Source organism: Cottoperca gobio, chromosome 20, assembly GCF_900634415.1.
Source record: "Cottoperca gobio chromosome 20, fCotGob3.1, whole genome shotgun sequence".
Classification (NCBI taxonomy): Eukaryota; Metazoa; Chordata; class Actinopteri; order Perciformes; family Bovichtidae; genus Cottoperca; species Cottoperca gobio.
Genome location: NC_041374.1, coordinates 7,910,626 through 7,926,075, shown reverse-complemented (window position 1 = coordinate 7,926,075; position 15,450 = coordinate 7,910,626). Strand labels below are relative to the sequence as shown.

The 15,450-nt window shown below is 45.1% G+C and overlaps 1 protein-coding gene across 1 annotated transcript; it reads left to right on the top strand.

The window, feature by feature from the left end:
* The first annotated feature begins 1,586 nt into the window (after positions 1–1,586).
* Positions 1,587–15,386, top strand: mybl1 (v-myb avian myeloblastosis viral oncogene homolog-like 1). Its single transcript, XM_029457931.1, is given in 17 exon segments — positions 1,587–1,957; positions 7,684–7,783; positions 7,932–8,003; positions 8,372–8,464; positions 9,330–9,550; positions 9,691–9,892; positions 9,973–10,050; positions 10,303–10,413; positions 11,483–11,710; positions 12,159–12,533; positions 13,013–13,027; positions 13,029–13,153; positions 13,262–13,376; positions 13,457–13,573; positions 13,657–13,761; positions 13,887–14,054; positions 14,750–15,386. Coding segments are annotated over 17 exon segments (2,274 nt in total). The 5' UTR covers positions 1,587–1,934; the 3' UTR covers positions 14,876–15,386.
* Positions 15,387–15,450: the final 64 nt, after the last annotated feature.

Sequence of the window (15,450 nt, the reverse complement as noted above, 5' to 3'; positions counted from 1 at the left end):
ACAACACTTGATTCACTCAGAGAAAAACAGCCGTAGTTAAGTTATTTTGCAGATTAAGGTCAATTATTACATCAATATTTTATAATTACAGTTACCGGACTATTATCATTGTATATTGCACCGATTCTCTGAATTTCTCCTAACCTTCTCGTGTCTTACACAAAATGTAATTATTTGTTTTGAAGTGACATAATTCGTGCTTTTATTTTTAAAAGCATAGTAAGTAATTTCCGGTCTTGTTGTAGTTGGCTTGATACAGCTGCTTCCAGTTACAGACTCAGGAATGACAACATTAGAAGTTTGAACAGCTAAACAGCGCCACCTACAGGCACACAGGCAGGACATGCACAATGTAAAACAGAACCCTAATTTTACTGCAAGAAAATAAATGAATGGATATTACACAATACTATAAAAATATGTACAATACACCTGAATTAAAATGATTGCTGCGTTTAATTTTTAATAAGTGATAGTTTTGTATATAAATGTGTAAAACTGACCAATGATTGTGCAAAGGATTGAATGAATGAATAACACGTGACAATTTTGAGATAATGTCTCAGAATTTTGGGATTCATATTTTTGACAAACAGAAAATAACAAATATGGTTTGAACTGCTTGTGCTGACAAACTGTTTTGTGTTATTTGTTGTCATACAGACACTTTGCACCAGAAATATTCTTGGAGCTCATGGTGCGCAGAATAATAATCATTATGAATAAAAACCAGAGATGTTGTGATAAATTAAAAGGAATAGTATCTTACACCATGTGGACGTTATGTAACATCTTAACAAAACACAGTTTCAGTTTTCATTTTCACTTTATGGGCATGAAGGCTTGTCCACAAGGTGTCAGCAAAACGCAATTTAAAGGAGATGCAGAGGGCACTGTGTGGATTTATATAAGAGCTGTCTGTCAAAGCGAAAGGAAATATTGTGTTATTATCTGTCAGAGTTTTACATATCATTTATACGTTTCGTATGAATGTTGAGCCTCAAGCCAGCCTCAAACTTGTTTATATGAAATGATATGAAGCAGAACTAATGTACTCAGTAGTATACAAAGGATCTAAAACTGGCTCCATATGAACTACATCAAAATGTATTTCTACTTTTTCTTAAGTAAAGAGCCTGAGTACTTTTTCCCTCACTAATCTTATTTTATGAATATGTGTTATTCATTATTAACATAACATCTGAACATTACAGGGACTAAATTGAGGCTGGATTATTCAGTGAAATTGTGGGGGGCTGGGAACCCCCTGATATCCCCTGAAGGGCCCCTGAAAGTCCCCGCACCCCACTTTGAGCCACTACCGCCCTAATGAAAAGACCCATTCTGCTGCAGAAGGTGACAGTACAGTCTGAGTTAACGCCCGCCTCCTCAAAAACCCAACCAATGAAACTAACCCTCCTCCCACATCTATCCAATCACACACGAGCATCTCCTAATTTCTAAACCAATCAGCTTCGACTCCTCTTTCCACAGCCCCGTTTCTGACCAATCAGGAGCGAGGCCGCCTGCGCAGAGAATCGGCGGGATGGACAAAATTCATAAAGTACAGACAAGAGCGACAGAAACAGCAGCGAGTAATGAAAGCAATAACGTCTCTTATGCGTAATGTCGGCTGTTTGTGTTGCGAGAGGGGCTTTTTAGAAACAAGTATCATAAGAGGACATAGTGACGCGTTTTGTGGGAGAGATGTTCTCGACAGTCAGTGAGTTTCTTCCCCAGAGAGCGTGATATTATGGACTGTACGTTACATTAAGTTAGCTCAACGGCTAGCTGTGGATGCTGCCGCGTCGCAGAAGACAACAGCGATGACTTCCAGAGATTTCTATGGATAAACATCTATTAATGTGGGATTTTACACAGCTGCCAAACCACAGGTTCGTCTTTGAAAAGGTTGAATCCTCCCACCAACTGTCATGGACACCGTGAAGCCACGCAGGTGAGTGCAGCAGCAACACAATGCAGCCTGTTTGCCATCTGCTGCTGGGAACAGGGAACCCTAACACCACACTGCAGCATCTTAAAACATAACCAAGCATCCTTTAAGGGCTGCCCCTGAGCACTCCATTAGTCAACTAATTGGTCGTTTTGGTCTTTAGTCAATTAGTCATGTCTTAATTCTTTTTAATGACTTATTTCCAAAACCTTTCTGAGCACATCTCTGGTAAACACAATATTTAAAGTAGCTTTTTGCAGGATTCTTAGTGGGAAAACAACATTAATAATTATAATAATAAAAAATGTAAAAAACGCAATAATAACAATACTATTATTTGTATAACTTCACCTGCCAAATGTATTTGCCTACATATCTATGACTAATATAAGACCTCTAGCCAGGAAAAAATAAAAATCGCCAACTAGCCAAAATGGCTAGTGAATGTTTAAATTTTACCAGCCACTCAGCAAATTACCAGTGTTTCTGACTGGTGACTGATGCAAATGTTCAGCACTAGCCACTGGCTTATTTTCCCAGCATTTGGCTGCGAGTTAGTGTTAATATTGTGCACTGCTCTAACCCACAACCAGCCTCACACTCTCCTTATCTCCCCTTATCTCCCCCACCCCACCCCACCCCTTATCTCCCCCACCCCACCCCTTATCTCCCCCACCCCACCTCTGCAAGAGGAGAAACTACAGGTTCACTGCAAGTTTCATCTTTGACAGCACAACATGCATACATTCATACTCTGCTCGTGCACCTGCACAGTCAAAGTGTAACGAGGTCCACATACGAGATTTATGAACAATTACTGATGAAGAGTAGCCGGAATAAATATATGATAGTTTACAGTTCTCTCTCCCAGTAGCCTGTAAAGTAGTAGTATTATAAACTGCATAATATTGTTGGTCTGATGGGAACATCAAACTGCAGACAAGTCAGTCAGAGATTAGTTTAAATAAATAAAATGTTTTAACTGCTAAGATATTTTCTTTTTATCAGAAGATGAAACACAAAATGTTTTCTGTGTTTTTGTATTTTTATCATTGATTCAAATGTTTCTCAAAGTCTTGTTCTGTTCAAAACACAAAGATATTCACTTTAATAGGATACAAAACAGAGAAAAGCAGAACATCTTCATATTGAGGCTGAAAACAGACTTTAAACACATTTTTGCACATAAAACTACTTTATACGTAATCGATTTATTTAGAAAATAAACATTAGTTTCCGTCCGATCTGACAAATGTTTGGTATGTTGGTATCTATTTGTTTTCCGGTTTCTGAGGCATTCAGACGATGATTGTTTCTTTTACATATTTTCATATTATGATGTTACTCTGAGTGCGTAGAGGTTACATAAGTCCTGTTTTTGAAACTTTTTGAACAACTGGACCGTTAGGACCATTCCCCTGACCACACCCCAGGCTGCGCACCGCCTCCTCCATCTCTCCACACACACTCTCAAACACACACTCTCTCACACACCTCTGGAGGTGAAAGAGCCTGTTGATGTGGGATTGCCTCTCACTCCCCTCCTTCCTGTTCAGCCATAGGTCCAGACTCACTTCCCCACTTCTCTCTGCTCTTGTGAGGAATCGGGCCAAAATTAAATTTCCATGATCCAGTCTGCACACTGAAGAAGACCTTCATGCACAGCCTGATTATACGAGACCATGTCGTGTGTGGATAAGAGCATGCATCATGGTTAAGGTCTGCTTTATAGGAGCAGATGACTTTATTTCTCCTCCATTTATTAAACTCTCCTCCACTACCACAAGGAGAGAGTTGCCCAGCAGCAGCAAGGTTTATGGGAACACAGACGTGCAGAGCAACCTGCCAACTTCTGGAGTCATGAGAGAGGAATTCTGTGCTCCTGTCTGCAGTCGTGTTACAGTACAGGTTGTTTCTCTAAAGTCAAAACTCTGTTGTGCTCTCACGCTGTTACTATGTCTCGTATTGGAGCCTCAGGCTGCAAATAAAGATCGTTTTAAATATCCACTAATCTGCAGATTGTTTTCTAGATTAATCGATCAAAGGTTTGTTGTATAAAATGTCAGAAAATAGGGGAAAATGTCCGTCCCAGTTTCTCAAAGTCCAACGTGACGTTTAAATGTCTTGTTCTGTCCAAACCCAAAGATATTCACTTTACTATAATATAATAAAGAGAAAATCTACAAATCTCCGTATTTGAGGCTGAAAACGGACTTTAAAGACGATTAATCGATTATGAAAATAGTTAAGGATTAGTTTTCTTTCGATCGACTAATTGAAGTTCTGCTTTCAATGTAAACGTATATTGTTTGACTGCTCTAGTACATCAGGTACTGATGGAAACTCCGATTTTGATCCCAAATTCACGTCACATTTCCTGCTAACGGTCTTTGAACTCTCTGGGAACCATCACCTTATCATGGTGGAGAGGTTTGTGTGTCCCTATGAACCTGAGAGCTGTGTTGTCTGGAGCCTAGTGCTCCTGGTAGGGTCTCCCAAGGAACATTGGTCTCAGGCGAGTGGCCAGACTAAGAATGGTTCAAAACGACTTCATGAAAAAAAGGGAAGGGAGAGACCCTGCCCGGAGGAAGCCCGGGCCCCCGTCTGGTGGCCGGTTTTGCCACGGAGCCCGGTCGGGCACAGCCCGAAGAAGCTACGTGGTGCCTCCCATCCACCCAACCTGTGGGCCCACCACTAATGGGAAAAACCGCTGGGGTCGGGTGCACTGTCACACGGGTGGCAGTGATGGTCAGGGACCTCGACGGACTAGACCCGGGTAGCAGAGGCTGGCTCTGGGGACGTGGAACGTCACCTCTGTGGGGGAAGGAGCCGGAACTAGTGCGGGAGGTGGAGCACTACCAGTTGGATCTGGTGGGGCTTACCTCTACGCACAGCCTTGGCTCTGGAACCGTACTCCTGGATAGGGGTTGGACTCTATTCTTCTCCGGAGTTGCCCAAGGTGTGAGGCGTCGGACAGGGGTGGGAATACTCACTAGCCCCCGGCTGAGCGCCGCAACGTTGGAGTTTACCCCAGTGGATGAGAGGATCGTCTCCCTACGCCTTCGGGTTATGGGGGGGAAAACTCTGACTGTTGTTTGTGCCTATGCCCCAAACCGCAGTTCTGAGTATTCGGCCTTCTTGGAGACCCTGAATGGAGACCTGTACGGAGCTCCAGTAGGGGACTCCATAGTCTTGCTGGGAGACTACAACGCACACGTGGGAAACGATGGAGACACCTCGAGAGGCGTGATTTGGGAGGAAGGGCCTCCCTGATCTAAATCCGAACGGTCGTTTGTTGTTGGACTCCTGTGCTAGTCATGGAATGGCCATAACAAACACCATGTTCGAACATAAGGATGCTCATAAGTGCACGTGGTACCAGAGCACCCTAGGCCAAAGGTCAATGATCGATTTCGTAATCTTATCATCTGATCTGAGCATGTTTTGGACACTCGGGTGAAGAGAGGGGCGGAGCTGTCGACTGATCACCATCTGGTGGTGAGTTGGATCAAGGGGTGGGGGAAGACTCTAGACAGACCTGGTAAACCCAAACGGGTCGTGCGGGTGAACTGGGAACGTCTGGAGGAAGCCCCTGTCATGGGGATCTTCAGCTCACACCTCCGGCAGAGCTTTTCAGACATCCCTGTGGAGGTTGGGGGCATCGAACCTGAGTGGGCGATGTTCAAAACCTCTATTGCTGAAGCTGCGGTGGTGAGCTGTGGTCTCAAGGTCTTAGGTGCCTCAAGGGGCGGTAACCCTCGAACACCGTGGTGGACCCCGGTGGTCAGGGAAGCCGTCCGACTGAAGAAGGAGTCCTTCCGGGTTATGTTATCCGGGAGGACTCCGGAAACAGTTGCAGGGTACCAAAGGACTAGAAGGGCGGCAGCCTCTGCCGTGTCAGAGGCAAAGCATTGGGTGTGGGAGAAGTTCGGAGAAGCTATGGAGAAGGACTTTCGGTCGGCACCAAGGTGCTTCTAGAAAACCATCCGGCACCTCAGGAGGGGGAAGCGAGGAACCATCCAAGCTGTGTACAGCAAGGGTGGGACCCTGCTGACTTCGACTGTGAAGGTTATCGGCCGGTGGAAGGAGCACTTTGAGGAACTCCTGAATCCGACTAACAACTCTATGGTAGAGGCAGAGCTGGAAGCTGATGGGGGAATCATCGTCAATTTCCCTGATGGAAGTCACTGAGGTAGTCAAACAACTCCACAGTGGCAAAGCCGCAGGGGTTGATGAGATTCGTCCAGAAATGCTGAAGGTTTTGGGTGTTGAGGGGCTGTCTTGGTTGACACGCCTCGTCAACATTACATGGAAGTCTGGGACCGTGCCTAGGGGGTGTCAGATGGTGGTTCCTCTATTCAAAAAGGGGGACCAGAGAGTGTGTGCCAACTACAGGGGTATCACACTTCTCAGCCTCCCTGGTAAAGTCTACTCCAAGGTACTGGAAAGGAGGGTTCGGCCGGTAGTCGAACCTCTGATTGAAGAGGAACAATGCGGATTCAGTCATGGTCGTGGAACAACAGACCAACTCTTTACTCTCGCAAGGATCCTGGAGGGGGCCTGGGAGTACGCCCATCCGGTCTACATGTGTTTTGTGGATCTGGAGAAGGCGTATGACCGGGTCCCCCGGGTGATACTGTGGGAGGTGCTGCGGGAGTATGCGGTGAGGGGGTCACTTCTGAGGGCCATCCAATCCCTGTACGCCCAAAGCAAGAGTTGTGTCCGGATACTCGGCAGTAAGTCGGACTCGTTCCCAGTGAATGTTGGTCTCCGCCAGGGCTGCGCTTTATCCCCATTCCTGTTCGTGATTTTCATGGACAGGATATCGAGGCGTAGTCGTGGAGGAGAGGGGTTGCAGTTCGATGACCTGAGGATCTCATCGCTGCTCTTTGCAGATGATGTGGTCCTTATGGCATCATCGGTCTGTGACCTTCAGCAGTCACTGGATCGGTTCACAGCCGAGTGTGAAGCGGTTGGGATGAGGATCAGCACCTCAAAATCTGAGTCCATGGCTCTCAGCAGGAAACCGGTGGATTGCCTACTCCGGGTAGGGAATGAGCCTTTACCCCAAGTGAAGGAGTTCAAGTACCTCGGGGTCTTGTTCGCAAGTGAGGGGACGATGGAGCGAGAGATTGGCCGGAGAATCGGAGCAGTGGGGGCGGTACTGCAGTCGCTTTACCGCACCGTTATGACGAAAAGAGAGCTGAGCCAGAAGGCAAAGCTCTCAATCTACAGGTCGATCTTCGTTCCTACCCTCACCTATGGTCATGAAGGCTGGGTCATGACCGAAAGAACGAGATCACGGGTACAAGCGTCTCCCTTAGCGATAGGGTGAGAAGCTCAGCCATCAGTGAAAGACTTGGAGTAGAGCCGCTGCTCCTTTTACGTTGAAAGGAGCCAGTTGAGGTGGTTCGGGCATCTAGTAAGGATGCCACCTGGGCGCCTCCCTAGGGAGGTGTTCCAGGCACGTCCAGCTGGGAGGAGACCCCAGGGAAGACCCAGGACTCGGTGGAGAGATTATATCTCCTCACTGGCCTGGGAACGCCTCAGGATCCCCCAGTCGGAGCTGGAGGATGTGGCCCGGAGAAGGGAAGAGTGGGGTTCCTTACTAGAGCTGCTGCCCCCGCGACCCGACCCCGGATAAGCGGTAGACGATGGATGGTCTTTGAACTTGTACAGAAAGGTTTCGGCTCTATTGTTCCGGCACTAATCACATCTTCTGTGTGTAGCAACGACGAGGATGAAGATCTTCACTCCACAGACCCCGAGAGCAAAGACAGGAGCAAAGATAAAAAGACGCTGTGCAAAGTGAAGTGGTCGCGAGATGAGGTGAGTTTGAGGTCTGGACTTCAGGGGTTTGTAGTCTCATGTAGACTTTGTGCTGCGTGAGATTCCATCTGATAAATAAACGTGTTTGACTGTGAACACATCTTAATGCTGTTTTAATACCATCACATTTCTTTCTTTCTCGTCTCAGGATGAAAAGCTGAAAAAGCTTGTGGAGCAGCATGGACCTGACTCCTGGAAACTAATCTCTAACTTTTTTCCAGTAAGTGTGATGTAATGTGTCGTAAGATCCAGGAACAAAACTATTTGAATATTAAGTTGTGTTTTACTGCTTTATGCATGTTGGTCCATCTTTCTGTTGTAATGACCAACATTTAGTGATCTCATTATTAACATCGGTCCTCAAGAGGACTATTATATAGGACAATTATCTTATTAACATGTATAATTAACATTTATTAGTGCGAAGTCTATAAAATATATTCAGCTTTCCTCTCGTCGCATCTTTCAGCAGTTTGTTTCAGAGTCGTATTCTAACACATTATATTATCGGTTGTTATTATATTGTTATTTGAAGGGTTTGAACAGAGCGGGTAGGTGTCACTGCTGTAATGAGCTGCTTTGTCACAGGGGAGGACAGATGGCCAGTGTCAGCACCGCTGGCAGAAGGTGCTCAACCCAGAGCTGGTGAAAGGACCCTGGACAAAAGAGGAGGATCAGAAGGTAAGAGGAGCTGGGAGGCTGCTGAGACAAAGCAGGATGACACAGCTGGTACATGATGGAGACAGAAGGAAGCTGTGGGCAGAGCAGCTCCGTTACACAAGAAATGTTTTCTTTACCTTCGGACTCAGAGCTGTACTTCCCGCGGATACTTTAATGCTCCACGACGTCATCCCTAAGAATAAACAGACTGTCCAAGCCACGAGTTTAGAGCCAGCCCTTCTCTGTGCACGATCTCTTCTCTCGAACATGAACAATGCATTCCTTAAATGGACCACGATTCTTCAAAAATGTCAAGAATGGTGCGTCTCATACCTCCGAAATGTGAACAGAAACACAGAACTGCCAGCAACATGCTGTCAGCGATGACTTCACAGGAAACAGTGAAACAAGCTTCTGCAACGTCTTTGTGTGTACGAGCTCACAGTGAAGGAATCATGTTAGGGCCTCAATCCAGCTCTCATTTTGTGCACAGTGTGAGATACAGATGAGGCTGCACTGATATTATTATATTATTATTAGTTGAGTTATATTCAGTGGTGCTGTGGAGGATTGTTTCTGACTCTGTGATCCAAACATTTCAAATCAACTGCAGTCAACATTTATTGAAAATAAAATTCTAACCAAATGTTCCACTGCAATCCAAAAAGTGTTTGTTTTAATCATTTAAAGGAAATTAATTTAATAAAATACAACTTTTAATCCCACAAATGACAAATTGAGGATATTTTTCTTTTAGTTTGGTGGTGACGTCATAAAATATGATGACAGACGCTCAAAGCTTCATTAAAAAAGCTCAATAAAAGCTGTGAATGTATAAAAACAATAACATTGTTCACCAACTTTCTCTCTGGTGATCTTTGTGCAGGTGATTGACTTGGTACACAAGTACGGCCCCAAGCGCTGGTCGGTGATCGCCAAACACCTCCAGGGGAGGATTGGGAAGCAGTGCCGTGAGCGGTGGCACAACCACCTCAACCCGGAGGTGAAGAAGTCTTCATGGACGCAGGAGGAGGACCGCATCATCTACGATGCCCACAGACGCCTCGGCAACCGCTGGGCAGAGATTTCCAAGCTTCTCCCTGGACGGTAATATGTTATATATTTCCCCTTCCCCTAGACATGTTTTATATTTACCCACAATGCCCTGGTGCCCCATCGTACCACTTCCAGTTTGAGTCATGAAAAGATGTAATTTGCTAAAACATTTTCGATCTTCGCTCCGACAGGACGGACAACTCCATCAAGAACCACTGGAACTCCACGATGAGGAGGAAGGTGGAGCACGAGGGATACCTGCAGGACGGCAGCAAGACTTTCAGCTCGTCTCACGCAGGAGGGAAGAGACGCCACCACAGGCCGTGTCCTCCGACCCCCACAGAGCCGCTGTGCTGCGATCGCAGTCCCTTGCCTGCACCGGGAGCCAACCAGGTCCACGTCTCTTCTGCGCTCCACTTCTGTGTTGCGTTTGTTCACTGACTTTTATCTAAGTGAGATTCTTTGTGTTTCAGATGAGCGGATATCCTTACGATCCTCCTCACAGTCGACACTTGATGGACGGTCTTCACGATACTTCTGACTTCCCATCGGTGAGTTTCTGTGTTTTTCTTTGCATGTTCGTGGGACAACTCGTCACCCTCTTTATCTTCTGGACTTTCTGTGTAATTATCTTTGTGATCGCTAACTCTGGACTTCAAATCAAACACTTGAACGTCCTGTAATCTTCACCTAACATTCAAAATCTCAAATATTTTATGTGTAAATCTGTTTTTGTCTGTTTTTCTTAACTTCCTTTCCTCCGGTCCTCTCGACCTCTCCTCCCTGACGTTTGTTTATTTCAGCCGTCCTGCCTGGACGATCCCGACAGAGAGCAAAGAATTAAGGAGCTTGAGCTGCTGCTTATGTCAGCAGAGAATGAAGTCCAACGACAAATGCAGTGCAGAGGTCCACGTGTAAGAACACACTCTCAACGTGTGTTTGCATACTTAGTCAGCATAGCCTGCGTGTGTTTGTAGCATCATGTACACTGCAAACAGTCCTTTTTAATATTGAATGTATCCTCTAATTAAACATTGGGTCTTAAAATCAAAGGGAAGTGAGATAAAGAGAGTTTTGAATTTCTTCAGCAGGTGTTTTAACTCTTGTGCTTCACTTTGAGCAAGTTGGTCTGATGCTCCATAAGATTAAATATTACAATGTATTTCAATTGTTCCACCGAGTGAAGCACAAGAACACTCGATGGAAAATTCTAATCTCTGGAGTTTTTTTCTTGCTTCAAGTAAAAAGAAGATTTTAAGACTAAAAGGTCTTTTTGCAGTGTGAACGTGTGAAGACGAGTGAGCGTGTGAAGACGAGTGAGCGTGTGAAGACGAGTGAGCGTGTGAAGACGAGTGAGCGTGTGAAGACGAGTGAGCGTCTTGAAGACGAGTGGGCGTGTGAAGACGAGTGGGCGTGTGAAGACGAGTGGGCGTGTGAAGAAGAGTGAGCGTGTGAAGACGAGTGGACGTGTGAAGACGAGTGAACGTGTGTCTGTAGCTGTAGTGTTGCTATAGTAACCACCTTCCCCATCTCGCTACTCATTCAGACTGGCCTGAAGCTGCCCCCCCCCCTCCCCCACATTACTATCGTTTGAGACATGAACCCGCTCCTTCACCCCCTCCCCCCCTCCTCTCCCCCAGCAGGCAGTTTGAACACAGCGCTCTCCTCTGTCTCTCCCTGACTCTGTCTTCATCTTGATTTCACTTCACTCATGTCGTTCTTCAGTCACTTTACGTTTACATGCACAATAATCTCAACGCGTTTTAATCTGATGATGCTGAATTCAGAATATCGAAAGAGAATATTCTGTTAAAGTGACTCTTATTGAATAATGTTAATATTGTAATATCAGTGCATGTAAACGTAGTCCGTGTCTCCACATTGAATGATTGGATGGTTACGATCACAGATAATTTAAACCGGTTTCACTCCACCAAACTCTCAGCTTTGAGTCTCTCACACCGGGCTTCTCTTGTCCCGCAGTACTCGTCCTGGTCCGACGGTTTGTCAGACGACACGCTGACTACGAGTAGCAGCAGCCTGGAGGAGCAGGCGGAGAGTAGGCCCTGGAGGGGCCCCGAGATCCCCCAAGGACCCCCACCACAGCTTCCTGTCTCCCCCAGCAAGTTCCTGTCTGTGGAGGCCAGCACCGTGCTCTCCACTCTGCAGACCATCCCCGAGTTTGCAGAAACCATGGAGCTCATCGACTCGGTGAGTAAAGGAAGGAGCAGAGAACTAACATGTTTCAGAAGGTCACCGCTTGTGATGGACGACTTATCGTGCCAGAATTCATTGCAATAAAATAAATTATTGTCATTTTAAGAACATTTAATGCTACTGATGTAATGATAATATAAGAGCATAAATTACAAGTTCACCTTTCAAAGAGCAGCAACGTTCGAACTCTTCAGAATATTCAGACTTTGGATTTATTCAATATCCTAAATAAATAAAACATAAATAAAATAAAAAACAATAAATGAAATGACCCTCTGTGCCAAATGTTTATTTAAGTGCATGTTTTCCTCTTTCATTCCATAATGTTTAGCAGTTTCTCAAAGGTCACATTTGATAACGATGAGTAAACAGATATTCTCTCCGATGATAAGTCGTAGTGTCCGGCCTATAGTTCAGTGATTGTATTAAAGATCTGCTGTAGATGTGCTTCGCTCTGCAGGATCCCGTTGCTTGGGGCGATGCGGTCAGCTTTGACTTGTCGGAGACGGCGACGCCGCCTCGGCACAACCAGGCCGGCTACACGACTCTCCTGCAAGAGAGGACGGCTGACAACTCAATGGGCTTCACCGTCAACACTCCGCCTGCCGTCTCTGGTCGAGACAAGAACTGTGCTTCATTCGGTCTGACTCCCATCAACTCTTCCAAACCCACCCAGACCTCTGCTGGGAGGAGGAGGCGGAGAGAGAGGGGGGAACCGTCTCCGTCCGGGGACAGGAGCTGCTCCTCCTTCCTGGAAAATATCTCAAATTCTCCTAAGAAAACGCCAACGAAGTCACTGCCGTTCACCCCATCACGGGTAAATACATCCTCCACGGACTCCGTCCTCGTAGCGTTGATGTACTGAGGTTGCATTACGCTGCGTTCACACCAAACACAAAGATTTAGCTGTGATTTAATCACAATAAAAGGATCAAAAGGAAGCAGAAATAACTCCAGGATGCTGATTTGTAACCCGTCTGAGTTCCTGCTGTCAGGTCTGCTAGATGACAAGCAAGCATCTCTTAAAATGCTTGTTTTCTGGATGGAGTTTGGTTGATCAGGGCTATGCTAACGTTGTAGCTCCATCATCTACATCTGTTTCTACACACTGTAATTTTAAAATGATTGCAGATGTTTATTATGGATGTCAGGAGCCCACAGACGCTACAATAACTTTTCATACTCTTCAGAATCAGCGTCACACAAACTTCTCGTTGACCATTTTAAACTTTAAACGTATTTGTTTCTGAACACTGCTTTAGTCACGTGGCTAATACGTGTCGTCTGTTTCCCCAGTTCTGCAACATATCAGGGGACGGAGCATCTGAACCTGGATAACCCCGCTCTCACCTCGACGCCTGTGTGCAGCCAGAGGTGTCTCCTCAACACGCCGCTGCACAAAGAAACCACACCGAAGCACCAGAAGGAGAATGATGGGTAAATAAATATGTGACAGTATTATAAATCCCACAATAGGACGAGCCTGCTGAGCTTCGGGTGAATGTTCCTCAGATAATCAGATTGTCATGTTTTCTAACTTTCTAGCTCTCGGACCCCCAAATTCCGTAAATCTGTCATGATTCAAACCCCGAGGACACCGACTCCCTTCAAAAACGCTCTGGCTGCCCAGGAGAAGATGCATGGGCCTCTGAAGATGGAGGTAAGAAGTGAAATGTTTGTTTTCCCACTTTGTACAGTACATGGCTACATGATGGTGTATTTATGCGTGTTTGTCTTCAGCCACAGTCGTTGGCATTTCTAGAAGAAGACATTCGAGAAGTTCTGAAGCAGGAGACCGGAGCGGACATCTTTAACAGAGCGGACGTGCAGCCGGACTACAGAGCGTGGAAACATAATGTATGTGCAGCTTGTTCTACAACACGCCTGCTCTCTGCTATTACAACAAAGTAAATGTGTGTGTCCTGCTCCTTTGGTTTCAGATCGATGGACCAGCCAGGAAGGTGCGTAAGTCTCTGGTGTTGGACCCATGGGGGAAAGACTGCCTGAACGTCCAACTCTTCCACGAGCAGCTCAACAACACACAAGTCAGTCACCAAACGGCTTCAGATCCTGCAACAATACTTCAGCCGCTTACACTGATGTGTGAAGACGAAGAGCTGCAACCTTTAAATAACCGTTTTAACTTCATCCCAATGTTTCCACCGTGCAGGAGGAGAGTCTGCTGACGGGCTCCTCGCTGATCCCCGAGCAGGAGACGTGCGGCTCGTTGGCTTCTGAGCGAGAGGAGACGCCGTTAGTTCATCATCCTCGCTTCACCAGCCCCCGCATGAAGAAGCTTCTTGCCTCCCACAAAGCACCGAAACACGGCGCTGTGCAGGTACGTGAGGAGCAGAATACATGTTTTAAATATGTTCTCACAAGGATCCTTAAAAAGCCTTTAATTACACTTTCAGAATTTAAGGTCGTGGAAAATGTTTTAAATATTGTTGGTGTTTTGAGGGCATGACAAATATCTCTGAAGTGTGACAGGGACACAGTTTAATGCATTGTCCATTAGTTTGATTACTTTATCAGATGTTACATGTGAATTGTATAGAGACAGAAATATCTTCATATTGTCAAGTTGTTTTCAAACGTGAAGCTGCAGAAAGAGTTACATTTTCTCTCTAGGGTCTTAAAAATCACTACATTTGATTTCAATTTCAGGATTTACGTCATTAAAAAGTCTTATATTCTAAACTTTAGACCTAAAAAGGTCTGAAATTATCTTAAATAAGATTTTATACGTCTTAAAAGTAATGTTGTGTAAACTGCAACTAATCAATAAGAATGTATTATTATTATTCATTTATTTTTCTAACCTTAATATTCATTGCTGTTATTTATTACCACTTCATGTTTAAACATGTGCATAAATAAACCATCTAAAGAAATTCTTTCTTTTTCTCATACTTCTGCCAGTTTGACCCCAAAATTCAAATGAGCATTAACTTAAATTCTGAGGTTTTAAAAAGCTTTAACTCGTGGAAACCCTTCTTCTTTCTTTGTAATAATCACTCTTCCTCTCTGCAGGTGAGCGAGTGGGAAGCGGTGGTTTATGGGAAGACCGAGGACCAGCTGATCATGACCGAGGCGGCCCGTCAGTACCTGAACCCCTACACGTCCTCCGGCTCCACCTCCAGGGCCCTCGTGCTGTAGAGCCAACGCGACTCCTCCACTGAATCCTGTAAGAGACAATCCAGTGAAGACAAATGATTTTATTTCTCCTTCGACATCCACGAAGAGGCTGCTGGTGTTTTCAACTCGTCACCGCTTCAGTAGTTTCTTGTGTTTTCCTTTGAATACACACAACCTGGCAACGTAAGCAGTTTTGTACAGATATAAAAAGACTAGATTTGTTTTTCCGCACTAGTCCGTAAGTAAAACAACCTGCACTTACATGTAGGCTGTAGAAGATAGAGTTTATTACTAGCTGCTTCTGAGTTTTATATTGTTAATATATTGTTCATAAATCTATAATGTAACTCATCGTGTTTCTCCTGCAGCTTGTTTTGCTAAACTGCCCCGTTGCTGTTGTCACGTAAAAAAACACGTAAATGCAAAGTCTTTTACAATCAGAGTTCAGAATATAATGTTAATTAGTTATATATATATATTATAATGAAATGAGTAGAGCTGCAACTAACGATTATTTTCATTTGCTTTATCTGCAGATTATTTATTCTTTAAATGTCTTGTTTTCATTCAAGACAAATCTCCACATACGGCCCTGT